The 20,961-nt window shown below is 39.1% G+C and overlaps 1 protein-coding gene across 2 annotated transcripts in view; it reads left to right on the forward strand.

The window, feature by feature from the left end:
• Nucleotides 1-4,576: 4,576 nt before the first annotated feature.
• ART3 (ADP-ribosyltransferase 3 (inactive)) overlaps nucleotides 4,577-20,961 on the forward strand; it is a 24,964-nt gene continuing 8,579 nt past the window's right edge. For both annotated transcript variants that reach the window (XM_039845495.1, XM_039845496.1), the window contains exons 1-4: nucleotides 4,577-4,778; nucleotides 5,908-5,985; nucleotides 9,812-10,529; nucleotides 20,509-20,541. In XM_039845495.1, the coding sequence (XP_039701429.1) occupies nucleotides 5,917-5,985; nucleotides 9,812-10,529; nucleotides 20,509-20,541 (820 nt within the window). In that variant the 5' untranslated portion in view covers nucleotides 4,577-4,778; nucleotides 5,908-5,916. The remainder of the gene's footprint in view (nucleotides 4,779-5,907; nucleotides 5,986-9,811; nucleotides 10,530-20,508; nucleotides 20,542-20,961) is intronic.

Genomic DNA, 20,961 nt, shown 5'->3' on the forward strand with positions numbered 1-20,961 from the left:
TTGGATATGGATTTTCAAGTCTTTGGAGTAAATACACCCAGTAGAGGGATTGCTGGATCATATGGTAGATCAATTCTTAGTTTTTTTGAGGAACCTCCTTACTGTTTTCCATAGTGGCTGTACCAATTTGCATTCGCACCAGCAGTGTATGAGGGTTCCTTTTTCTTTGCATCCTCTCCAACATTTGTTATTACTTGTCCTGTTGATGACAGCTATTCTAACAGGTGTGAGATGTTTATCTCATTGTGGTTTTGATTTGCAGGAAATTTGTTTCTTTTTATTGCTCATTAGGATTCATTTTTTTCCCCCGTTGACTGGCTGATGGACATTTGGGTTGTTTCTAGCTTTTGACTATTAATCAAGCTGCTGTGAACATTCGAGTACAAGTCTTTATAAACATATGCTTTAATTTCTCTTGAGTAACAATCCAGGAGTGAGATTACCACATCTTATTGTAAATACACGTTTAACTTGTTAAAAACTGACAGATTGTTTTCAAAAGTAGTTGTAAGTTCTGCATTTCCACTGGCAATGTGTGAGAGTTTCAGTTGTTCCACATCCTCATTAGCATTTGATGTCAGTCTTTTTAATTCTGGCCATTCTACTAGGTGTATGGTGGTTTTAATTTACATTTACCTGATGGCAAATGATGTCTAACATCATTTCCTGCTTGTTTGTCATTCATACATCTTCCTTGGTGAGGTGTCAGTTCAAGTCTTTTGCCCACACCAATCATTAAAATCAGTCTGTTCCTGATTTTAATCTTAGAAAAGCTACAGTGTTGGTTCAGTCTAATCTTACCTGTGTCACATCTACTCATGGAACTGAATGTAGCTGGAGAGAAATACAGTCTTGAGTGTTTTCATTTTAAATTCAAGTGGGCCTTAATGCAGCCCAGCAATCATATTTCATTCATTCTTTTATTTTTTCTAGAAGACTATTTTATACCTCTCTAATCTCATCAAATCTCTACCACTTCAACCATCATTTGTTGACTCTTGAGAAAACTGAAACAATTAGAAAAGAATCCTCACATCGTAACCACTATTTTCCAGCATTATCAATATACTATGCCTTCCCTCTTGCTCATATTAGATGAACTGTTCCTGCTCTTATCTGAGGCTACCTCATCTACTTGTATGTTAGGTCCCACACCCTTTTGTCTCCTCAAGGACATTGTTCCAGTAATTCTCCCCTCCCTCTCCTGTATTATAAGTCTCTCCCCCCACTGAATTATTACCTTTTGCTCTTGGACCCTCTTCATCTTTTCCCCAACCCTACCATCAAGCCACTGTCTCATTTCTTATCTCTCCTTTACAGGAAAAAATTTTTGGAAGAATTGAGTATTTTGACTTTCTCCAGTTCTTTTTCTATTTCTCTTAGACCATTACAACCAAGCTTTCTGCTCCATCAAAACTGCTCTTATCAAGGCTGTCAGTGTCCTCTACATTGCTAAATCTACTGGTCAGTTCTCAGTCCCGATCTTGACACATCAGAAGCATTTGACACTTTTGATCTTTTCTTTCTCCTGAAGATGTTTCCTTCACTTGACTTCCAGGATATTTGTTGCACATCATCTCCCCTATTTTAGTCATTGACAACTTTATCCTTTCAGTTATTCAAGCTAAAAATCTTGGAGTTATCCTTTACTGCTCTCTTTCACTTGTGGCCCCTGTCCAATCTATCAGCGCATCCTACTGCTTCAATCTTAAAAATATATTCTGAATTTAAGTCCAAATATTTTTATTATGTAAGAAATCAGTATCACTATAGGTCATTTTCATTTACTTTTTAATGTTATCACATTTTTGAAAATACAGTTTTTTAGAACCCATAAATACTTTCCCTTATAATATCTGGACATATTATGCTTAATTTAATCTTCGAAAATAGGATTATTAACAAGCTCAAATAAAGATGACCTGTTTCTAACAGCAAAACACACACACACACACACACACACACACACACACACCTCCTCATTACCTGTATTGCCACCATCCTTATTTGAGCCTTTGTAATCTGCTTGCATTACCTATAAACTGGTCTTCAGACTTTCATCTTACAGATTATTCTCAGCATAATAGCCAGGATGATCCTCTTAAAAAATAAGTCAGATCATGTCATATCTCTGCTCAAACCTTGTGATTTGCTCCCTTTCTCTTAGAGTAAAACCCAGTGTTCTTACAATGGCTTACAAAGACATGATCTTACCTCCTACTACCCTTACCTCCTACTACCCTTCCCTTACCTACTACTCTTCTGTTCCAGCCATCTTGCCTGCTTGTGTTCCCTCTGCCTGAGCACTCCACCACAATCTTCATGGCTGATCTCCCCCATCTCCTTTAAGTCTGTGCTCAGATGTTTTCACTGAGTCCTCCCTACTCATCCAATTTAAATAGCAGACTCTCCATGGAACTCCCAATCTCCTTGGTAATACCTTTTTTAAAAAAGTAGCACTTACTATATTCTAACATACTTACATAATTTATTTATCTTGTTAGCTGACTGCCTCCTTCCATGAGAATATAAATTTGACAAGGGCAAGATGTTACTATTATACTCCCAGTACCTAAAACAATGCCAAGGAACATTGCGAGTATTCAAATATTTGTTGAAAAAAATGAATGAATAATATTAGGGGGTTAAAAACTGTAAGAAAACAAGAATGGAGGAAAGGCATATTGGAAATAAATGAGGCAAAACTTACCTTGAACTTCATGCAATGTTATGTTCTTTTTGATGAACTCAGACTTATGCATGAAATATAGATGAATCTGGTAGGCTTGAAAGGGCCAAAGACAGGAAAACCCCACTACCACATTCCCTGTTGGCCCACATGCCTGGGACTTAAGGCCTGAAAATATGTGCACACACTCCTTTCCTATTTAACCAAACTTTGTTGTTTTTTTTTTAAGATGATACTATTTCTGGGTGTGTATATAGTGTGTTCAATCTCAAATTGCTTAGCCAGTGAGGTGGGAAGAGGTTAGAGGTTTTGAAGAGTCTTAAGAGTAGAGATGCAATGGGTTTTGTAAAAGTGGATGCACTTCATGGTAATTTAAAATGTGTACCTAAATGCCTATCAACAGATGATTGGATAAAGAAGTTATGGTTTATATGTACAATGGAATATTACTCAACCATAAAAAATGAAATCCTGTCATGTGCAACAATATGAATGGACTTAAAGGTTATGCTGAGTGAAATAAGTCAGAGAAAGATAAATACTATATGATTTCACTTATATGTGGAATCTAAGGAACAAGAAGAAGAACAAACTAATCAAAACCAGACTCAGAAATAGAGAGGACTGGGTGAAAGGACTAGCAGTTGATAGGTCATGGGGATGGGGAGCACAGCATAGAGAATGCAGTCAGCAGCAATATAATGGCTAGGTGGAGAGCCAGATGGGTGATAGAGTAATCAGGGAGTCATTTCATAAACTATATAAATGTCTAACCAATGTATTATATACTCAAAACTAATAATAAAAAAATGTTTGAGTAATATATGTATGTACACACGCACATACACATACACACAAGAAAATATGTATAAGTATATAGCTTGATGAATTTTCACAAACTGAGTACACGAATGTAATACCCAGAACTGAAAACAGAACCTAAGTAGCATCCCAGATGCTACTCCCCTGGTGCCTCTTCTCTTCCGGTTACTACCTCCCACTTGGAGTAACCGCTGTTCTGACATCAAATACCGTAGGTGTGTTTTGGCGATTCACTACTCTATGTTAATTAATCATGCAGTATATACTTGTTTTTCCCTTGCTCAAAATTTTGTTAGTAAGATTTATCCACATTTGTTTATACGGTTAGAGTTTATTCATTTTCAAAGTTATACAAAATCTATTTTATGAAAATACCACAATTTATCCATTTTACCATTGATAGGCATTTGGATGGTTTACAGTTTTTGGCTATTACAAATAGTGCTACTATCTAATACATTTGATTGATGTATTTTGATGTATATATGCATGCATTTCCTGGGACATTTCACCATTTTTTATCCATAGTCAGTGAACTCTTAAGAGTTCTTCAGCATTGTGGTCAATAGTTTTACTATGTGTACCTTGTTCAGGTGACAGGTATTACCAAATCCTTCCCTTCGTGGTGTTCTCACTGCACTTTCTCTGTACATAAGATTCTTCATGTTTTCAGTCTCAATATACACATTCACGTCTTTTATTAGATCGTGAATGCTTTTTAGTACTTTGTTTTACTTGCTTGTTTATCCTCAGCATCTGGCACAGTATCTGAAATACAGTAAGTGAGTTGAGTGAATGGTGATAGCTATCACCATTGCCAGCGATTAACACAGCAAGTGTTTTTAGTTATGTGAAGCATCTATCTAGGGTAAAATCTTGCTTTACTTTGACATCTCAGAGTCAAAAGGTTAGGACTGGGAAGTGATCACTCTCTGAGAAGCCCACAGCTAAGGGCTCAGAACTGAACATGCTGTGCGGTTAGAGGGAATTGCTGCGGCTTTACAAGCCTCTTGGAGATTCCATGTGTTAACAGCAGTGATTCCAAGGGATAGCGTGGGGGCCAGATATAAATAGCAGAACACAAATGGAGTAATGTGCCACTGCCAAGTTACTGCTGGGGGTGTTTATAAAAAGAAAAGCATTCGCTTCTCAGCTCTCACTGTCAACAGTCTCCCAACCTGAAGACTCGCTCACTACAACTGAGAGAGTGGGGAAACAGTTTGAGACCTAGCATCATTTAAAACTCCTCCACAGGCAGAAAAGCCAGGTAAACATTTTTACTTATTTACACTGAGACTACAGAAGTGAAGAATTAGGAAATAAAAAACCCAAAAACCTGATTCTGAGATTTCTTGACACATACTGCCTTGTGATAGTTATTTGTCAAATCTTATATTCCAAATCTTTTTTTGGAAAGGGAAGTTTAACACAAAAGTGGCATTTTGATACTATATTTTAATACCTTTAGTGAAACAAACAGCCTAAAGGTGGGAATCTAGGCCAAAGGGAAAGCTATCTTCCTTTCCCCTGTGCTGTTCATTCCCATATTCAGATGCCAGAATATGGTAATTGGTAGGATAAAATAGAAATTTTAGTTCAGTTCCAGTAATGTCAACTTTGTTGTAAATATGTGGAAGGAACTGTAGATCAACCTTTAATTGAATCTGTTGATGGCTCTGGGACAGCTTCAGCCCCTGAGGTCCTCTTACCCTCCCACTTACCCCTTTCAGTCTCATAAACATTGGGATAAATATTGGGCATTAAGCCAGCAGTTGTATAATCTTATTAGAATTGCTGCCTACTCAGTTCCTTCTTATTCTCATTCCCGCCTTCAGAAAGTTTTATCCTTGAGCTTCTCTTGAATGTGAATATTTGGGGGAGGGAGGTCCCTTGGAAAACCGTGTGGTTTGTACCACTACTGGCCTCATCATCTCCTCCATCCTACCCAAATAGGCATGATTTGATTTGCAAAGAAGATAGAAGAATAGAATGATGTGCATGGTTATTAGCTCCTGGAGAATTCTTGGAACTGGGAGCTAGGGGACCAGTTTTGAAATGTTTTTGTTTTAGTTTTGTTTTAGCTGGTGTTCGTTTCCTGTTTATGCAGAGGGGATATTGAGCGATAGGAATAAAATATGAGCATCAGTGACTATGGTGGGGGAGACAACGTATCTGGAGGAGAATGGAAATGGTAGATTTAATCTTGAGCAAATTGCTGAAGTTTTCTGAGCTTTCGTTTCCTCAGCCATTGAAATTTATTGATAATCACTTCCTGACCGTCATGATACCCACTCTCACCCAGAATGAAAATATATATAGTGTATCATCCTGCTTATCTACTTTCCTAAGCCTCTTTTTTAAGTCTACTGAATTGAAATTTCTTCATTTTAATTTAGAAGAAAAAAATGAAGACAGGACATTTTGAAATGGTCACCATGCTGCTGTCAGCTATGATTCTTATGGAAATCTTCCAGGTAATGTTGGGAATGGGAAGCATGTGGTCATTGGGATAGGGACTCTTGTTATAACGTCGCCCAAGGCATCTGCGTGGGTTGATAATGCAAGCAAGGGCAGATAGAATAAGTAAATCAGTTTTTTATAAGTAGCTTTCATCTTTTCATTTTACACATTTGATGTATGTTAACTGTAGAAAATTGAAAACATTAAGCAAAACAATGGAAGTAAAAATCATCTACTGTCTCTACTCAGAGAGAAAGACTCAGTCTGTTGGTGTGCATTCTTCTTGGCTTTTCTCTCTCTCTCTCTTTCTGTGTGAGTGTGTGTATTTACAAAAATGGGTTCACACAGTACATTTTTTACTCTCTTTTTAAGTTAATACTGTGCTATAGATGTCTTTCTATATCATTAAATATTCTGAAAATATGTATTTTTCTACAAATAAAATGACACCGCAGTGTTTGGTTACATGTTTTCTATTAAAGTTATATAATGACAATTTTCTCACAGTTAGTATTTTTTTCTCATAGAACTTTTATGATTTTATTTTTTGCAGTTGAATCTTTAAATATGCTTAACATATTTTTATATAAAATATGAGCCAGGTATCTCACTTTATTTTCCCCCCACATTGTTAGCTGCCACATCACTACTGAGTATTTGTCCATTGATATGAAGTACCTTCTTTAAAACATCTTGAATTCTTAACATTTTATCCTTTTTTAAATTCAGTATTCTGATCCATTGTCTATAAAATCATTATATATCCTGTTGCCTGTACTGCAGTGTGATTTTTTATTGAGGTATAAGTCACATATAAGAATTCACCATTTTAAAGTGTAAAATTCAGTGGTTTTCATATATTCACTTGTTGTGCATAGTTGTACCACTGTCTCATTACAGAATGTCCCCATCACTCCAAAAGACACCCTGTAGCTGTTAGCGGTCGGTCCCAGTTCCCCTTTCCCTGAATCCCCTGGCCACCCCCATTTGTGTTCTGTCTCTATGGATTTACCTATTCTGGACATTTCATCTGAATGGAATCATGCATATTTGTCCTTTATGTGGCTTCTTTCAATTTAGCGTAACGTTTTTAAGGTTCATCCATGTTGTGGCATATATTTGTACTTTATTCTTTTTATATGTGAGTAATATTCCATTGTGTGGTTGGTTATACCACATTTTGTTTACGCATTCATCAGTTGATGGACATTTGGGTTTTTTCCATTTTTTGGCTCTTATGAATGAGTGGTGCTGCTATGAACTTCCATGGATAAGTTTTTGTGTGAACATAGGTTTTCAGTTCTCTTGGATATATACTTAGGAGTAGAATTGCTGGAGCATATGGTAACTCTATGTTTAACATTTTAAAGAACTGCCAAACTTTTCTACAGTGGCTATACCATTTTACATTCCCACCAGCAGCATATAAAGGTTCAGTGTCTCTACAATCTTGCCACACTTATTTTCTTTTATTTTCTTATCATTATAGCCACCCTAATGGGTATGAAGTAGTACCTCCCTGCAGTTTTTAATTTGCATTTTTAATATTCTTTTGCAACATAATTTTAATGTATTCTATGAATGTTCTATAATTTATTTAACCAATTTATTTTCTTGAACAATTAGGTCATTTCCATATTTTTGTAATAAATTTTTAGTAATTGAATTTCATCAGTATTGGCTTTTGTTTCAGTGGACAAATCAGAGGAAGAAAATATAATCAGTGTGTTCCCCTAGCCTTTCATGCTGGTGCCTTATGGTCCATCCAGTTGTCCCTGAATGGTAGTGGCATTTGTGAACTTTTTCACTGCTCAGGGCACTCACTGTACAGAACACACAATCAACCATGGCCTTGGGCCAGAAAGACTTGATGTCTAAAATTAGACATGTGGAGACTGGTTAGAGGCATAGAATAGACAGGAATGTATTGGATCAACTCTGATAGGATATGAGGAACATGGAAAGTGGTGGTTTCAGGGTATGATGTCTTATAATATGTTGAAGTCTTGAAGAAAAATCAGCCGTTAGTACCCAAGATACCATCTCTGGTACATTCTGTGCTGCAGAGGAAAGTACATTTCTTGGCCAGGCAATGGCAGTGATTCGATCTCGTGAAGCTCAGATTTCCACTTCAAGAAACTGACCTACAGACCCAGGAGTACAGGGGTCTCAATGATTTCCCCAGCACAATGTTCTGTGGCTGGTAATCAAGACAGTTTCTGATGCCAGCATAATTCCTTCATTTGTATAATGGTGTTATGAGTTGTCTGCCCAGCTTTTCATAAGGGTTGTCATGAAGACAAAATTAAACTCTTAAAAGTGCTGTGTAAATGTCAGTGGTCTTCATCTTTGGAAGCAGAACATTTTGGTTAAGAAGGACAGACTGGAGCCAGATAGCCTGGGTTCACATCTCAATTCCAGACAAGTTATTCAATCTCTCTGTGTCTATAAATTCTCCAACTGGAGTTGCCGCTTATGCAACCAGTGTACCATACAAGTAGTATAAGAATAATGGAGAGAATGATGTGGAGGGCATTATTCTTTTATTTGTAGAAACTCTTAAATCGTGTCCCTGGGTAGATATGCTCATCCTATTTCTTGATGAATAGGCCATAGTACAGGTTTCTTATTTAATTCACTTGAATATGTAGATGCTTAGATTTCAAAAAGATAAATATAATGCCGATTCTGCCCCTGAGGAACTTACAGGATAACATATATATTCCTATCATGAAATAAACATAACTACAGTTTGTTGAAGGCTTGATCTGTGTGAGGCATGGGGCCAAGGGCTTCGCATATATTCATTATATCATTTAATCCTCACAACAGTCCTGCAATTAAAATATTATTTACTCACTTTATCCTCATTTTTAGATGAAAAAACTGAAGCTCAGAAATGTCAAGTAACGTTCATATCTGATTAATACCTGGTTAGTAACAGACATAGAATTTGAACCCAGATCTATCTGACTCCAAACTAGTATTAATCTTATCTTATATATATCATTTAAAGATGCATTAGAACCTTTTCAGTTGTATATAGCAGAAACAACACAAACTTGCTCAAGCAGATAGGGAATTTATTGATTCTTTTGACTAAAGTGAAATACAGTCTTCCGGTACAGCCAGATCCAGGGCCTTAAATAATGTTATTAGGGCCTCATCTCTCTCTCCACCTCTCGGTTTTGCAGGCCTGTCTGTGTTGGCTTTATTTGCAGACAGGATGCTCCATGGAACTAAAAGGATAACTATCATAAGCCAATATTATCCTTAGAGCCTATGGTTGTAGAGGAAGAAAGAGTGCTCTGGTGTTTAAGCTTGTTTCATCACTTATCACTGGACCCGAAGGTACAGAATCACTCCTCCCCAAACCACGTAGACAATGGAGGGTGTGATCTTAAAGGAAAAGGGGTAATACTTGCCATTATGTATTTATCACGTATAGTATTTCACACATGATTTCAGATTCACTTGACAGGCTTGCAGGGTTGGGGAAATCTGGCTAAGAATATTTTCAAAGCCAGGACTGCCACCCATTTCTTCAGTTTCATACTCATTGGTCTTTTCTCTGCACCACAAGATTCAGATGAATGAGTTATAGGCATAATCATATCCATATCTCACCACTGATATTTATTCTTTCACACAAATAGGTCAGAGCTGAGAAAGTTATCAATATCAATGGAATATACTTCCTAATAAAAACATATCCAAAGCTGGTTGTAAGCAAGGGAGAGATTCTTGGCAGGGCATGAGAGTATGGGGGCAGTAATGTGAGAGAAGATGATATATACCAACTATTTTGTTCAAGGGTATTGATGTCCTTTTCCTTTGAAGGTGAAGGCTGAAATGTTAGACATGGCAGATGATGCATTTGATGATGAATACCAGAAATGTAGTGACAGAATGGAAATCAAATATGTTCCCCAACTGCTCAAGGAAGAAAAAGCAAACCACCAGCCCTTAGAGGCTGTGTGGGAAAATGCAAAAGCCAAATGGGAAGCTGAGAAGCCTCAGATCTTTCTACCTATGAGTTTTAAGGATAACCATGGAATAGCCCTGACGGCATATATTTCTGAAGCTCAAGAGCAAACTCCCTTTTACCACCTGTTCAATGAAGCTGTGAAGATGGCTGGCCAATCTCGAAAAGATTATATTTATGGCTTCCAGTTTAAAGCTTTTCATTTTTACCTGACAAAAGCCCTGCAGTTGCTGAGAAGACCTTGTGAGGACAGTTACAAAAATGTGGTGTACAGCACAAGCCAGGGTACTTCCTTTACCTTTGGAGGCCTAAATCAAGCCAGATTTGGCCATTTCACCTTGGCATATTCAGCCAAACCTCAAGCTGCAAGTGACCAACACATTCTGTTAACCATCCACACGTGCTTTGGAGTTGCCGTTGAAAAATTTTTTGTTAAAGAAAGTGGAAGTGAAAGAGTTATTTTAATACCTCTGAATGAGGTTTTTCATGTGTCACAGGATGGGACTAGCAATAACCTTATCCTTCAAAGCACAAACAAGACCTGCAGCCATTACGAGTGTGCATTTCTAGGAGGTAAGTGTCCCTGCTCTGTCTGTGCTTGTCTGGGAGGGAAGGAGTGGGATTTTTAGGACCAGGGAAAGGTCAAGAAGGAAATCAAGAGGTGTTTGGCATTGGTGGTCTCTAGTCTAGCTCCTTTCATGCTGTTAATTTCTTTTTCCAAAATTTAATTTTATCGAATTGATACATTTATAGTATTATTGAAAGTTAAAATAGTATTATAAGGCAATGGTTCTCAACCAGGGGCAGTTTTGTCCCTCAGGGTCATTTGGAAATGGCTGGAAACATTTTTAGTTGTCACAGCTATCCCTAGTTACCACTAGCATCTAATGGGTAGAAGCCAAGGACACTGCTAAACACTGCATAGGACCGCCCCCCACAACAAAGTAATACCTGGCCCAAAATACTACTATAAGGCTAACCTTGAAAAATAGCAACCTCCACTTTCTACCCCTCTCCATCACCAGGTGCCACTCCTCAGTGGCATCCATTTTATTTTTTTTAGCTTTTTTTTTTCAGGTGCTTAATACCATGTTTCTAAATAAATCACATGCTTCAGCTTGTCATTTTTTGATTTTTAACTTTTAGATATTATTTAATGACTTCGCATTCTAGAGAATGAGTAGCTCTCATGCATTAGGAATTCTTTATTGCATTCAGCTGTAACAGAAAACCCGCCTGATCACTCTCATTTCACAAGAAGTCTAGAGGTAGGCTGTCCAGGTTGGTACAGTGGCTCAATGATATCAGTAACCCAGGCTCTTTCTGTTCTGCCAGTCTTGGTATGTTGGTTTGTTGATTCGTGTTTTCAGTGTCGTTGTCGCAGCTGTAGGCATAAACCTATGTTTAAGATAAAAAGAAGGGGAGAAGAAATGGCAGCCAAATCTGCCTGTTTAATCAGGAAAGTAAAAGTTTTGCCAGGACTCTTTGTAGATTTCTGATGCACACCATTGACTGGGGTGGCCACTTTGTCATTCGTGACTACATGTAAGAAGAGCTTGGGAAGGGGGTAGTTAGCATTTCCAGCCTCTGTGGTATAGGGAGGCAAGGGAGAAAGGAATTAGAAATAGCTGTTAGGTCAGTGAAGTAAAAGTATGTGATAACCACCACCCTCCTCAGTATTCGTGCATTTCCTCCTTTCCATTCTCCCAGTGTAGTAAAGACTGGGGCTTTTTTAAATACCTCTTTTACCCTAGGATTATTAGTTGTATAATTTTTTTGTTTCCTTACTTTTTTATATGCCATCAGTAATTTACCCTCACCTCTTTAGAGCTTCTATGATATGCTCTTTGGGCCTGTTGAGTGTCCTAAAATCCCTTTTCACTCACTACTCTTCTGAGACGTGTGGGACGTCTCCCTGTGAGGACTCCTCTATGTGTTGGATCTCCTCCTCTTCCTTGAATTCCTCCTTTGGTGGGGGTGAGAGTTCTCTGGAAGTTTTCTGAAGAAAGGGACATTGAGGCAAATTTTCTAAGACTTTGCATGTCTGAAAAAATCTACCTTTAGGCTCGAATAATAGTTTGTGTAGATTTGTATTTCTGTTTCAGAAATTATTTTCTTTGGGATTTTGGAGATGTTCCTCCACAGTCTTCTAGTTTCTGGTGCTGCTGTGAAAAGGGTAAAGCGATTCTAATTACTAAAACTTTGAATGAGACATGTTTTTCCCCCTCTGGGAGGTTTTAAGATGTTTTCTTTATTCCCAACATTCTGAAATTTTATGATGTTGTGCCTCGGTGTATATGAGTAAAGGGTTAACAAAACCTTTTCTCCTTCCTCTCATGAAAATGGCCTCCTGGTGATCTTATTCTAGCACCATTTCTCAGAAATCTACCAAAGGTGGAATGCCTAATGCTAAATTGCTTAATGGTAAACATGCCCTTGATTGGTAATGTGAATCTGAGCTGGGAGGCTTGTGAATGAACTATACTTGGAAGAAGCCATAGCACTGGGTACTCCTGAATGTGTTGTGCTACACCCAGATGTTCTCGCTGATTCCTGGAAGTACACTCATTGACTGGTATAAGAAATATTGTCTTCTGCAACAAATAGATACATGACATGAGGCTACTAAGCTAGGATGGTTCCTGCACCCACCTGTGTAATCATGTTTCCTTGTAAGTGAATCATCATTTGGGGGGCTAAAGGACAGCCCCGGACTGCTGCAAGGACTTGAATTGAAGGGATATACCTGATGCTGTCCTATTGCTAAACAGTATGCTGTGTTCTCTGCCTTGTGTTCTTCTGCAAAACTGAGTAAGGTGGTGAGGTGAGGGCCTTTTGGGGTCTTGTGAGTGTGATTGTCTAGCTGAACCCAAAACCATGACTGCTGGTCAAGTAGAGTGAATATTGCAGTAGGGCCTTAGAAGTGGAATAGACCTTCAGACCTTGATTCGATGTGACCAAGGCACTGTGAGATAAAAAAGAACAGATGGGGAAGTGCTGATGAGACCTCATGCATGGGAGTGCTGATCCACTTAGGATTTAATGGTGGAAGCTGTGTAGCTATTGAGGTGCCTAGGACACAGAATTTAAGGGAGCCCTCAGTGTCAGGGTCATATACTTGCAGCATCTGCATTTGCACGATCCTAAGAGTGAGTGCCTCCGTCAGGTTTGTACTCTAGGCACCTTATTTGCCGCATCCTAGTGCTGGCTCTGAGTTGCAAGCCAGTGACACTAACTGTTCACCTAGAGGGACAGATGAAGACTGGAGTGAGTACATTTGTGTTGAGAGAAAAGTGCGCTTCCCCCTCACCAGCCATATATTGGACCTGGCCAAAACCCAAACCAGTTGGAGCCAGCTCATACCAGCTTATGGGAGGTGACTGTGGACATGCATCTCTTCCCAATTCCTCATACGTCAAAGTAGCTTGAAATTGGCCATGAATGAGTTATGCCATGGAAATCAACAAACACTACATATCCAGACCCCCATCCCGCACCCCGTAACCTGTTGTACTTTACCAGCACATCACTGCTGGAAACCGAGTTGCAGCTAGGCTGACAGAATGATACCACTTTTGTTGTTCCTAATGAATTCAGCCAAATGCCTTCTGTGGAGGTATTGGTTATACAGAAACCCTGGCTGCAGTAGCTGCAGGTCAAATTGATCACTGGGATTTGGTTGGTTGATAGAGGTGGGCAACAAAGCCCAGAGTCCATGTTCGTGAGTGGGATTATGATGAACAAAAGGGGTGGAGCCATTGGGTTGATGGAGAATGAGCCAAAGCCCAGACCTGTATGGGCAAGTGCATTATGATCCCCGCATGAGGAAGGACGAACGGGAAAGGGATTGGGCACACCTCTGTGGGCCTACCCACAACGTCAGGCAGAGGCTCCACTGCAGGTTAATGTTCAGACCAGCCACAAGACCTTTGTGGAGGCTCAGGTGTGCTATTTATTTGGAGAGCTCCAAAATCAGGCCACTACACTTGGTTTAACTCCAGACTGGAGTCTAACCAGTGTCCTCTGCTGCCACCTACAGACAACTAGTGGGAACCTAGGGTCAAGAACTCTAAAGTGATTATTAAAGCTAAGCTTTTTGAAACACTATAAAGGGTAATAACAAGAACTTAAAAAGCACAAACCAAGAGGATATAATTGGAACCTTGTTCCCTTGTGACTGACTATAATTCTTCATGAAAAAAGACAATATTCCTAAAAGAGACAACATGTTATACTGTACTAAATTTAGTGTTAACAGTTGTGTTATTGTTTTGAACTCGCTTATGATTTCCAAGATAAAAATGTATTATGAGCCTTACAAAAACTAGTTAAAAAAATAGTTCAGTTGGCTAGGAAGTGGAGAGAATACTAGTGTCCTATTAGACAATACAGTTCCTAGTGGGCAAAGATACTAATCCAAGATTATGAGAGTGAACTATGAGTAAATGGTGACAAAATCCTTTTTCCTTCCTCATGGGAAAACTACTGTAAGTTAACCTTCTTCTATACCGTTTTCCTAGAAAAGTTGATAAAAGTGTAATTAGGCTACATCACTTAATAGCCAAATATGTCCCCATTGGAAAATTTCACCTGGTTTGGGGAGGACTGTAGACGAATTATTAATACCTAACAGGAAGCCATAGCTTTTGGATTCCCTGGACCTTACAGTGAGATACAAGGTTTATTGGAAGAAAATTTATAAGCAGAGAAATAATAGAGCACACAGCATTCCCTGAACTCTCATTATTTTACTGAACAGCCTGAGCATAGATCATCTAGCATGTTGGACAGCGTTTCTGTAGGGAAGGGGCATGCTGTATATGTGTAGATAAGTCCTACATATTAATAGAGTCATGGAGTCAGAGAATATCAAGTTTCCCTGGCTGGAAAAGTGACCTTGTTAGAAAGAAGAAGCCCCTGAACTCCAGTGGCTGGTATTAGTCTGCTTTGTTGAGCTTACTCAGACCTGTTGAGCCAGCTCTTTACCAAGCCATCAAAAGGGAAAAGGAAGATGAACCTATAGGACTCTCTAGGTATATTATTTTTAAATCTGCCCCTAGCCCTCAATAGCCCATTAACTGTAAGTACCTTCATTGGTTCTGATTGACAGCCTTCTTAGCCTTCTTTGGGAGTACTCAGGTTTCTGCGCTGTTGTCTGAGGTTGGCGTATCAGGAAGATCCTGTGTGAACAGGCCAGACAGAATGTGATATATCCATCACCAGGAGAAATTCACATATGAATCAGTGCCTAGAATAATTTGGAAGGCTGTTCAGACCGTTTATTCATATTTATAGGAGAAGGGAGAGGGGCGAGCTCTTTACCACCAGCCTTCTCCAGACTGTCACCAGTCAGACTTCTTCATCCCTATTCTATCAGTCAGGGTTAAACTAGAGAAGCAGCATCAGTAGGAAATATATATTATCTTTAACTGCAAGGAATTGGCTTACGTGAATGTGGGGCTGACAAGGCAAGTCTGAAATCCATGGGTCAGGCTGTCAAGAAGCTGCTGTCCATGGACAGAGTTTCTTCTTCTGAGAAGCCTCAGAGGTTAATCTAAGGCCTTTCAACTGATCAAAACAGGCCCCTCACTTCACGTTAACTGATTATAAATGCTAATCATATCTACACACACTTTCAAGGCAACAACTAGTAGTGTTTGATTGAATAACTGGGGACTGTACCCCAGACAAGTTGACATGTAAAACTGACCCTCACATCTGTATTGGTTATTCATAACTACATAAGAAATTACTCCAAAATTTAGAGGCTTAAAACCATATTTATTTTCTCACAGTTGCTGTGGGTCAGGAACCTGGGCACAGTGTAGATGGGTCTTTTGGCTCTAGGTCTCTTACAAGGCTACAGTCATCATAAGACTTGACTGGAGAAGATCTGCTTCCCAGCTCACTCACCTGGTGTTGGTGGGATACAGTTCCGGGTGCATCGTTGACTAAGGCCTCGGTTCCTTACGAGCTGTGGGCCGGAGGCCTCCCTTGTTCCTAGCCTCAGAGGCCTCTCCATTCCGTGCCTATCTCACAACATGGCATCTTGCTTCATCAGAGTGAGCGAGAGAGCAAGAGGGGGTGCCAGCAAGTCACAGTCTTTTGCAGCCTAATTATGGAAGTGAGAGCTCATCACTTGCTTTATTGTGTTTGCTAGAAGTAAGTCAGTAGGTTCAGTCCACACTCAAGAGGAGAGGCTCAGACAAAGGCATGAATATCAGGAAGCAGGGGCATTGGGAGCCATGTCAGAAGCCACTTACCGTAATTCCAACCCATTACCTCCTCTTGGGAATGGTCCAAATTGTCTATTCTTCTGTAATGATGTGACCCTCTGCAGGCAGAGTAGAGTAGTCACAGAACTACTGGGAGCAAAGTCAGCATCCAGTTTCATATACTGGTGTTTTTGATCTGATCAATATGATCAGTATGTGTGCTGAGGTCATATGAAATACATATTTACTGAAGTAAAAGATATGTGAATATCCACCTACCACTAAGGTCAGAACAAGCACACTCCTGCAAAAAGACGAGAAATATACTCTTCTTCCAATTCCCCTCATTCTCCAACCTTGGTGCTTGAGAATTCAGTAAAGGCATGGTTGTGGGCAACTTAAAAATAGCTGAGGACAGCCCTGTAGGGATCTTTATTGGAGAAGCTGGTAGAATTTTTCATTTGAAGTCCTAGTCCTTTATAAATAATTTCCTTACTGTGGTAGATTTGCTTATAGAGCCAGAAGCTGTAGTAGAGACAATGGTCACACAGGCTTGATTTGCTTCGTCGTTCTCTAAAAAATGCTTTTCTTCAGATGCAGTCATTTCATATGACTATGTACTTAAGTAACATAAAGACAGAGTTCATGAGTTGTTTTTGCTGTTTTTTTTTTCCATAAAGAGGGACTGCATGTGGGCTTAGTAATCCAGTTCTGGGTGTTTCAGGGGCCTGATCATACAATTCGGGCATTAGTGTTGGTGCATGAGTGTACATAAAGGTAGGTTTCAGTCAGTTCCAAGGCGGTTTGCTCCTTGCCAGAATCATCATTTGAAGGTCAGCTCCTCATGCAGAGGATCCAAGGCAATGGATCACCTACTGGACACCCATCATTACAATGGGTGGATGCAGAATTCCATTGGATGTGCCCAGCCTCAGGGCAGGCTGTTTTGTTAGAGAACTGTGCTGTCTTTTCAGGTATGAAGTCTTGTAGGCGAGGCCCCCATTGATCCAGAAGTTTGGATAAAGTTGTAGGTAGGGCGTTTGTAATGTCTGGTGTAGAGAGGTACTCAGGCTTGTCTTTTCCTTAGTGTTGTCATAATTTTTTTTCACAGTATTCCTAGGCTAAAAGAAATACCCCAAAGATTCACTTATTAAGTAGTCAGACAACTCAGTAAGTGTTTATGTCCTGACATCTTAATACTCATTTGAAAAAATAATACACATAAAAATTTAAAAAAATTTTTTTGAGTTTATTTGAGCCAAACTGACCACATATGCCAGGGAGCAAGATTTTTAATGCTCCCTACACTAAAAAACAAAAACAAACAAACAATTATTTCGTTCTTAAGCACAATAATTTGTTAATAGGTCGTATGTGCCTACTGGACACTGCACAGCTTCTCAAACCTTGGAATTAGATTAGACACCACCTTACTTCCTGTTCCACAAACATGTGCTTTTCATTGAAACAATTCCTGAAAATCCAGCTTTGCAAATATATGATGTGATGGAACAGAATGTAACATGATATAACTTGGAAACTACATTCTACCTCAAGCTAGTAATTCATGTGGTATCTGACAGAATCAACTAGGGCTGTGTTTGTCTTGAAATGTTAAGACATCTCTTTACACCCCTGTAAGTGTTCTGTAGCATTCAGGTACACCTTGCCATTGTTTGGAAACTGCAGGTCTAATAAATGTAAGTGTGAAAGTGGCTAAGGGTTTAGGAGCTAGGTTTGGCCCTTAATTGGAGGTAAAATTTTTATGTAACAGTGGATCTTTTGGGAGTTTGTCCTACCTATGTGAATGTAGTTTAAAGAGAACTCATTGCCCGATAAGATATTGGGTTGGAGAATTATGACTTTTATTTCAGTGAGATGGTTTGTCTCAGTTAGGCCTAGTAACAGGCTAGCGATAGCTCTGCAAAGGGGGGAAGTCCTTGTGTCCAGAAGCCCAGTGGCCAAGAAATACTGCTGTAGTCTTGTTGCCAGAAAGTCCAGTCAGCTATAAGTTTGGTCACAGACATCTGTAATTTCTTGGGATATGGAGGAGATAGGGAACTCTTGGGAGAGCTTTATTTATTATTGTCTGGATGGCTCCTATGGCTTCTTACTGTAGAGTTCTCTACTAAAATGACAGCTTATCAGGTTTTCCATTGTGTCTTGATCCTGTGGGTTCTTTCCTGGCCTTAGGGAGTTTCCTCACACATATAAGCTAATCAGCACTTGCTGAATATTTGGGGGAACCTTTGAAGATCTCCGTCTGTGCAGCTACCTTTGCTTTATCGCTATGTAAAAACCAAATTATCCTGGTATTTTCTGTGTGGAAAAAGAATTAAACTAATACTTATATTACCATTTGAGTTTTCTATTTATTCTTGAGTTATTTTTGATAAGTTATATTTTTCTAGAAATTTGTCCATTTGTCTTATATTTCAAATTTATTGGCATTAAGGTAATCATAGTAATCTTGTGTCTTTTTACATCTGTTGAATATGTGGTTCTATTCACTTTTTTATTCCCTGTGTATTATATATGTGCTTCCTCTCATTTATTTCTGAATCAGTCTCTTACCATTTTTAACCCTGCTACTTCTTTAGAAACCCAAAATAGTTTGATTACTTTCCTGCTGCTTACAATGCTAATGGAAAATTAAATCCAGAGTCAAATAGGGCGGAGAAATGAAGTCTTGACTAAATGGATCTGTGTTAAACGTTAAAAGATACCCGACCTCAAGTGTTAGCTGACTCTGTAATAGTCATTTCACAATATATGTAAATTAAAACATCATGCTGTACGCCTCTAACTTTTTAAAACATTAGTTATCAAAAATTCCAATAAAATACACGAGCCTACTACCGAAGGGGCTCTCAAAATTTTGTGCATTAAAGTCACTTGGAGTGCTTATTTAAAATGGGGATTGCAAGGCATCACTCCTAGAAATTCTGTATCAATAGCCCTGGCTAGAGTCCTAGAATTTGCAATTTTACTAAGCACCCAGGTGATTCTGAAGTATGTGACTGGAAGACTACACTTTGAGAAACATGTTCTAATTTGTGCTACAGACAAAAGATAAAGTCTTTTAAAACACCCCAGTGCCTAGTCCCCAGGCTGAATCTATTGTATCTGTAGCTTTCTCATCCATAGCTCCCCTCACCTTCACCTTCCCCTCAACTAAGCCCTCTGGGTAAGGCTTGCATCCACTCATTTCCTGCTGAGACATTTTTTAATTGTCTCTAGAACTGTTTTTTGTTTTTGTTTTTATTTTAATTTCCAGTCTAGCCAAACACCTGAGGTTAACCATCCAGATTCTGACAGATCTGTACCATTTCTTGGATCAGTAGAAACTGGACCAAGTCACCTGGATTCTTGGTTCAAACTCCACAAATGAAGCAGGATTTGAGAGCAGATTTTAGAAGAGAACATCTCTCATAGTGAAACCACGCCTCTCAGGGACTCCCCCATCTTGGATGGAGAGATTCATCCTCAGATAACTGAACTTGATTAGATCAGTGAGTTAGCCAGGCATGGAGAAGAGACCATAAAACATTTAGACCTTTGTGTGGCATTTGGGGAAACCCTCATGGTTCATCCTGGCACCAAATCTAAACACCCTCTCACTGACCTTCTTGCCTTAACCACAGTTGGACAGGCTATTCAGTTCCCTTTTATATCAATTCTCAGGGGAATCACTGCACCACTGATGATTTTTTCTAGGGCATGACTAGCAAGAAGGGCCTAGAACCTTATAAAGGTATACTTTTAGGTGCCATATTCCAATTGTTCGAAAATGGTGGATCTCCTTACATACAGATCAGTGTTCTAGGGCAGACCAACTCTGTTTTTCTGTATGAATGTGAAGGATCTTTCTTCATATATCTGAGGATCTTGAAGTTCTGATTGAGATTCTTTTTCTCTAATGAATAATTGTGATAGTAAGGGGATAGGCTTGCTTTCGAGGACATTTAGTATCTGGAGAGAGGATTAATTGAATAGACAGGTAAATTTTCTCCTAACTTTCACAGACTAATCATAGAATAGAATCATTAAGTGTTAGCTTTAGATGGGCCTTTCGATGTCATTTGAGGTACAGTAGAAAATGCAGATAAGGAAGCTGAATTCCAGAAATGTTAGATGTTTTATCAAAGATCATACTGTTATTTGGTAGCTGTGATATGAATATAAAAATGTAATTGTTCTGCAATTTGCATCCCACTAAATTATGGGTCTGATAGGCTAAGAGCTGATAGATTAATTACCTATAGCCACAGACAAGTTTGAAATCTTTACTAGGGTAGATTGTGTCTAACTAATAAACCTGTATCTTTATGTTTCAGGACTAAAAACTGCAAATTGTGTTGAGAACATGGGTAAGATATACTTTAAAGTATTATCTCTGTAATGGGAATTTTATCAGTGTTATTTCTCATAAGCGTAGGTCAGAACTACCCCACCATACTGTCATACTGTCAGCCATCATTTCCTCAAGGCTGAGTTGTGCTAACGCTGCTACCTTTTCAGATAAAAGGCCCAGGACCCACTGCTGGTTACATTCCTCTCACCCTCACCTCAGCCTTGCCTGTGTCCCTTCTCTCAAACACTGCATTTGCCTTGGGCACTTAGAGACCCGTGCTGCAATCTCCCTAACCTAAGGACTCCTGAATGCCCTGACATGATTCCTATGCTCAGAGCTAGACTTAAAACCGTATGTTTTGATATCTTAGGAAATAACATTTGGGAGATTAATGAAGGAATAGAGTGAATATAGCTCAAGGTGGGAGCCTGGTGGG

The sequence above is a fragment of the Pteropus medius genome, unplaced genomic scaffold, assembly GCF_902729225.1.
Source record: "Pteropus medius unplaced genomic scaffold, Ma_sr-lr_union100, whole genome shotgun sequence".
Classification (NCBI taxonomy): domain Eukaryota; kingdom Metazoa; phylum Chordata; class Mammalia; order Chiroptera; family Pteropodidae; genus Pteropus; species Pteropus medius.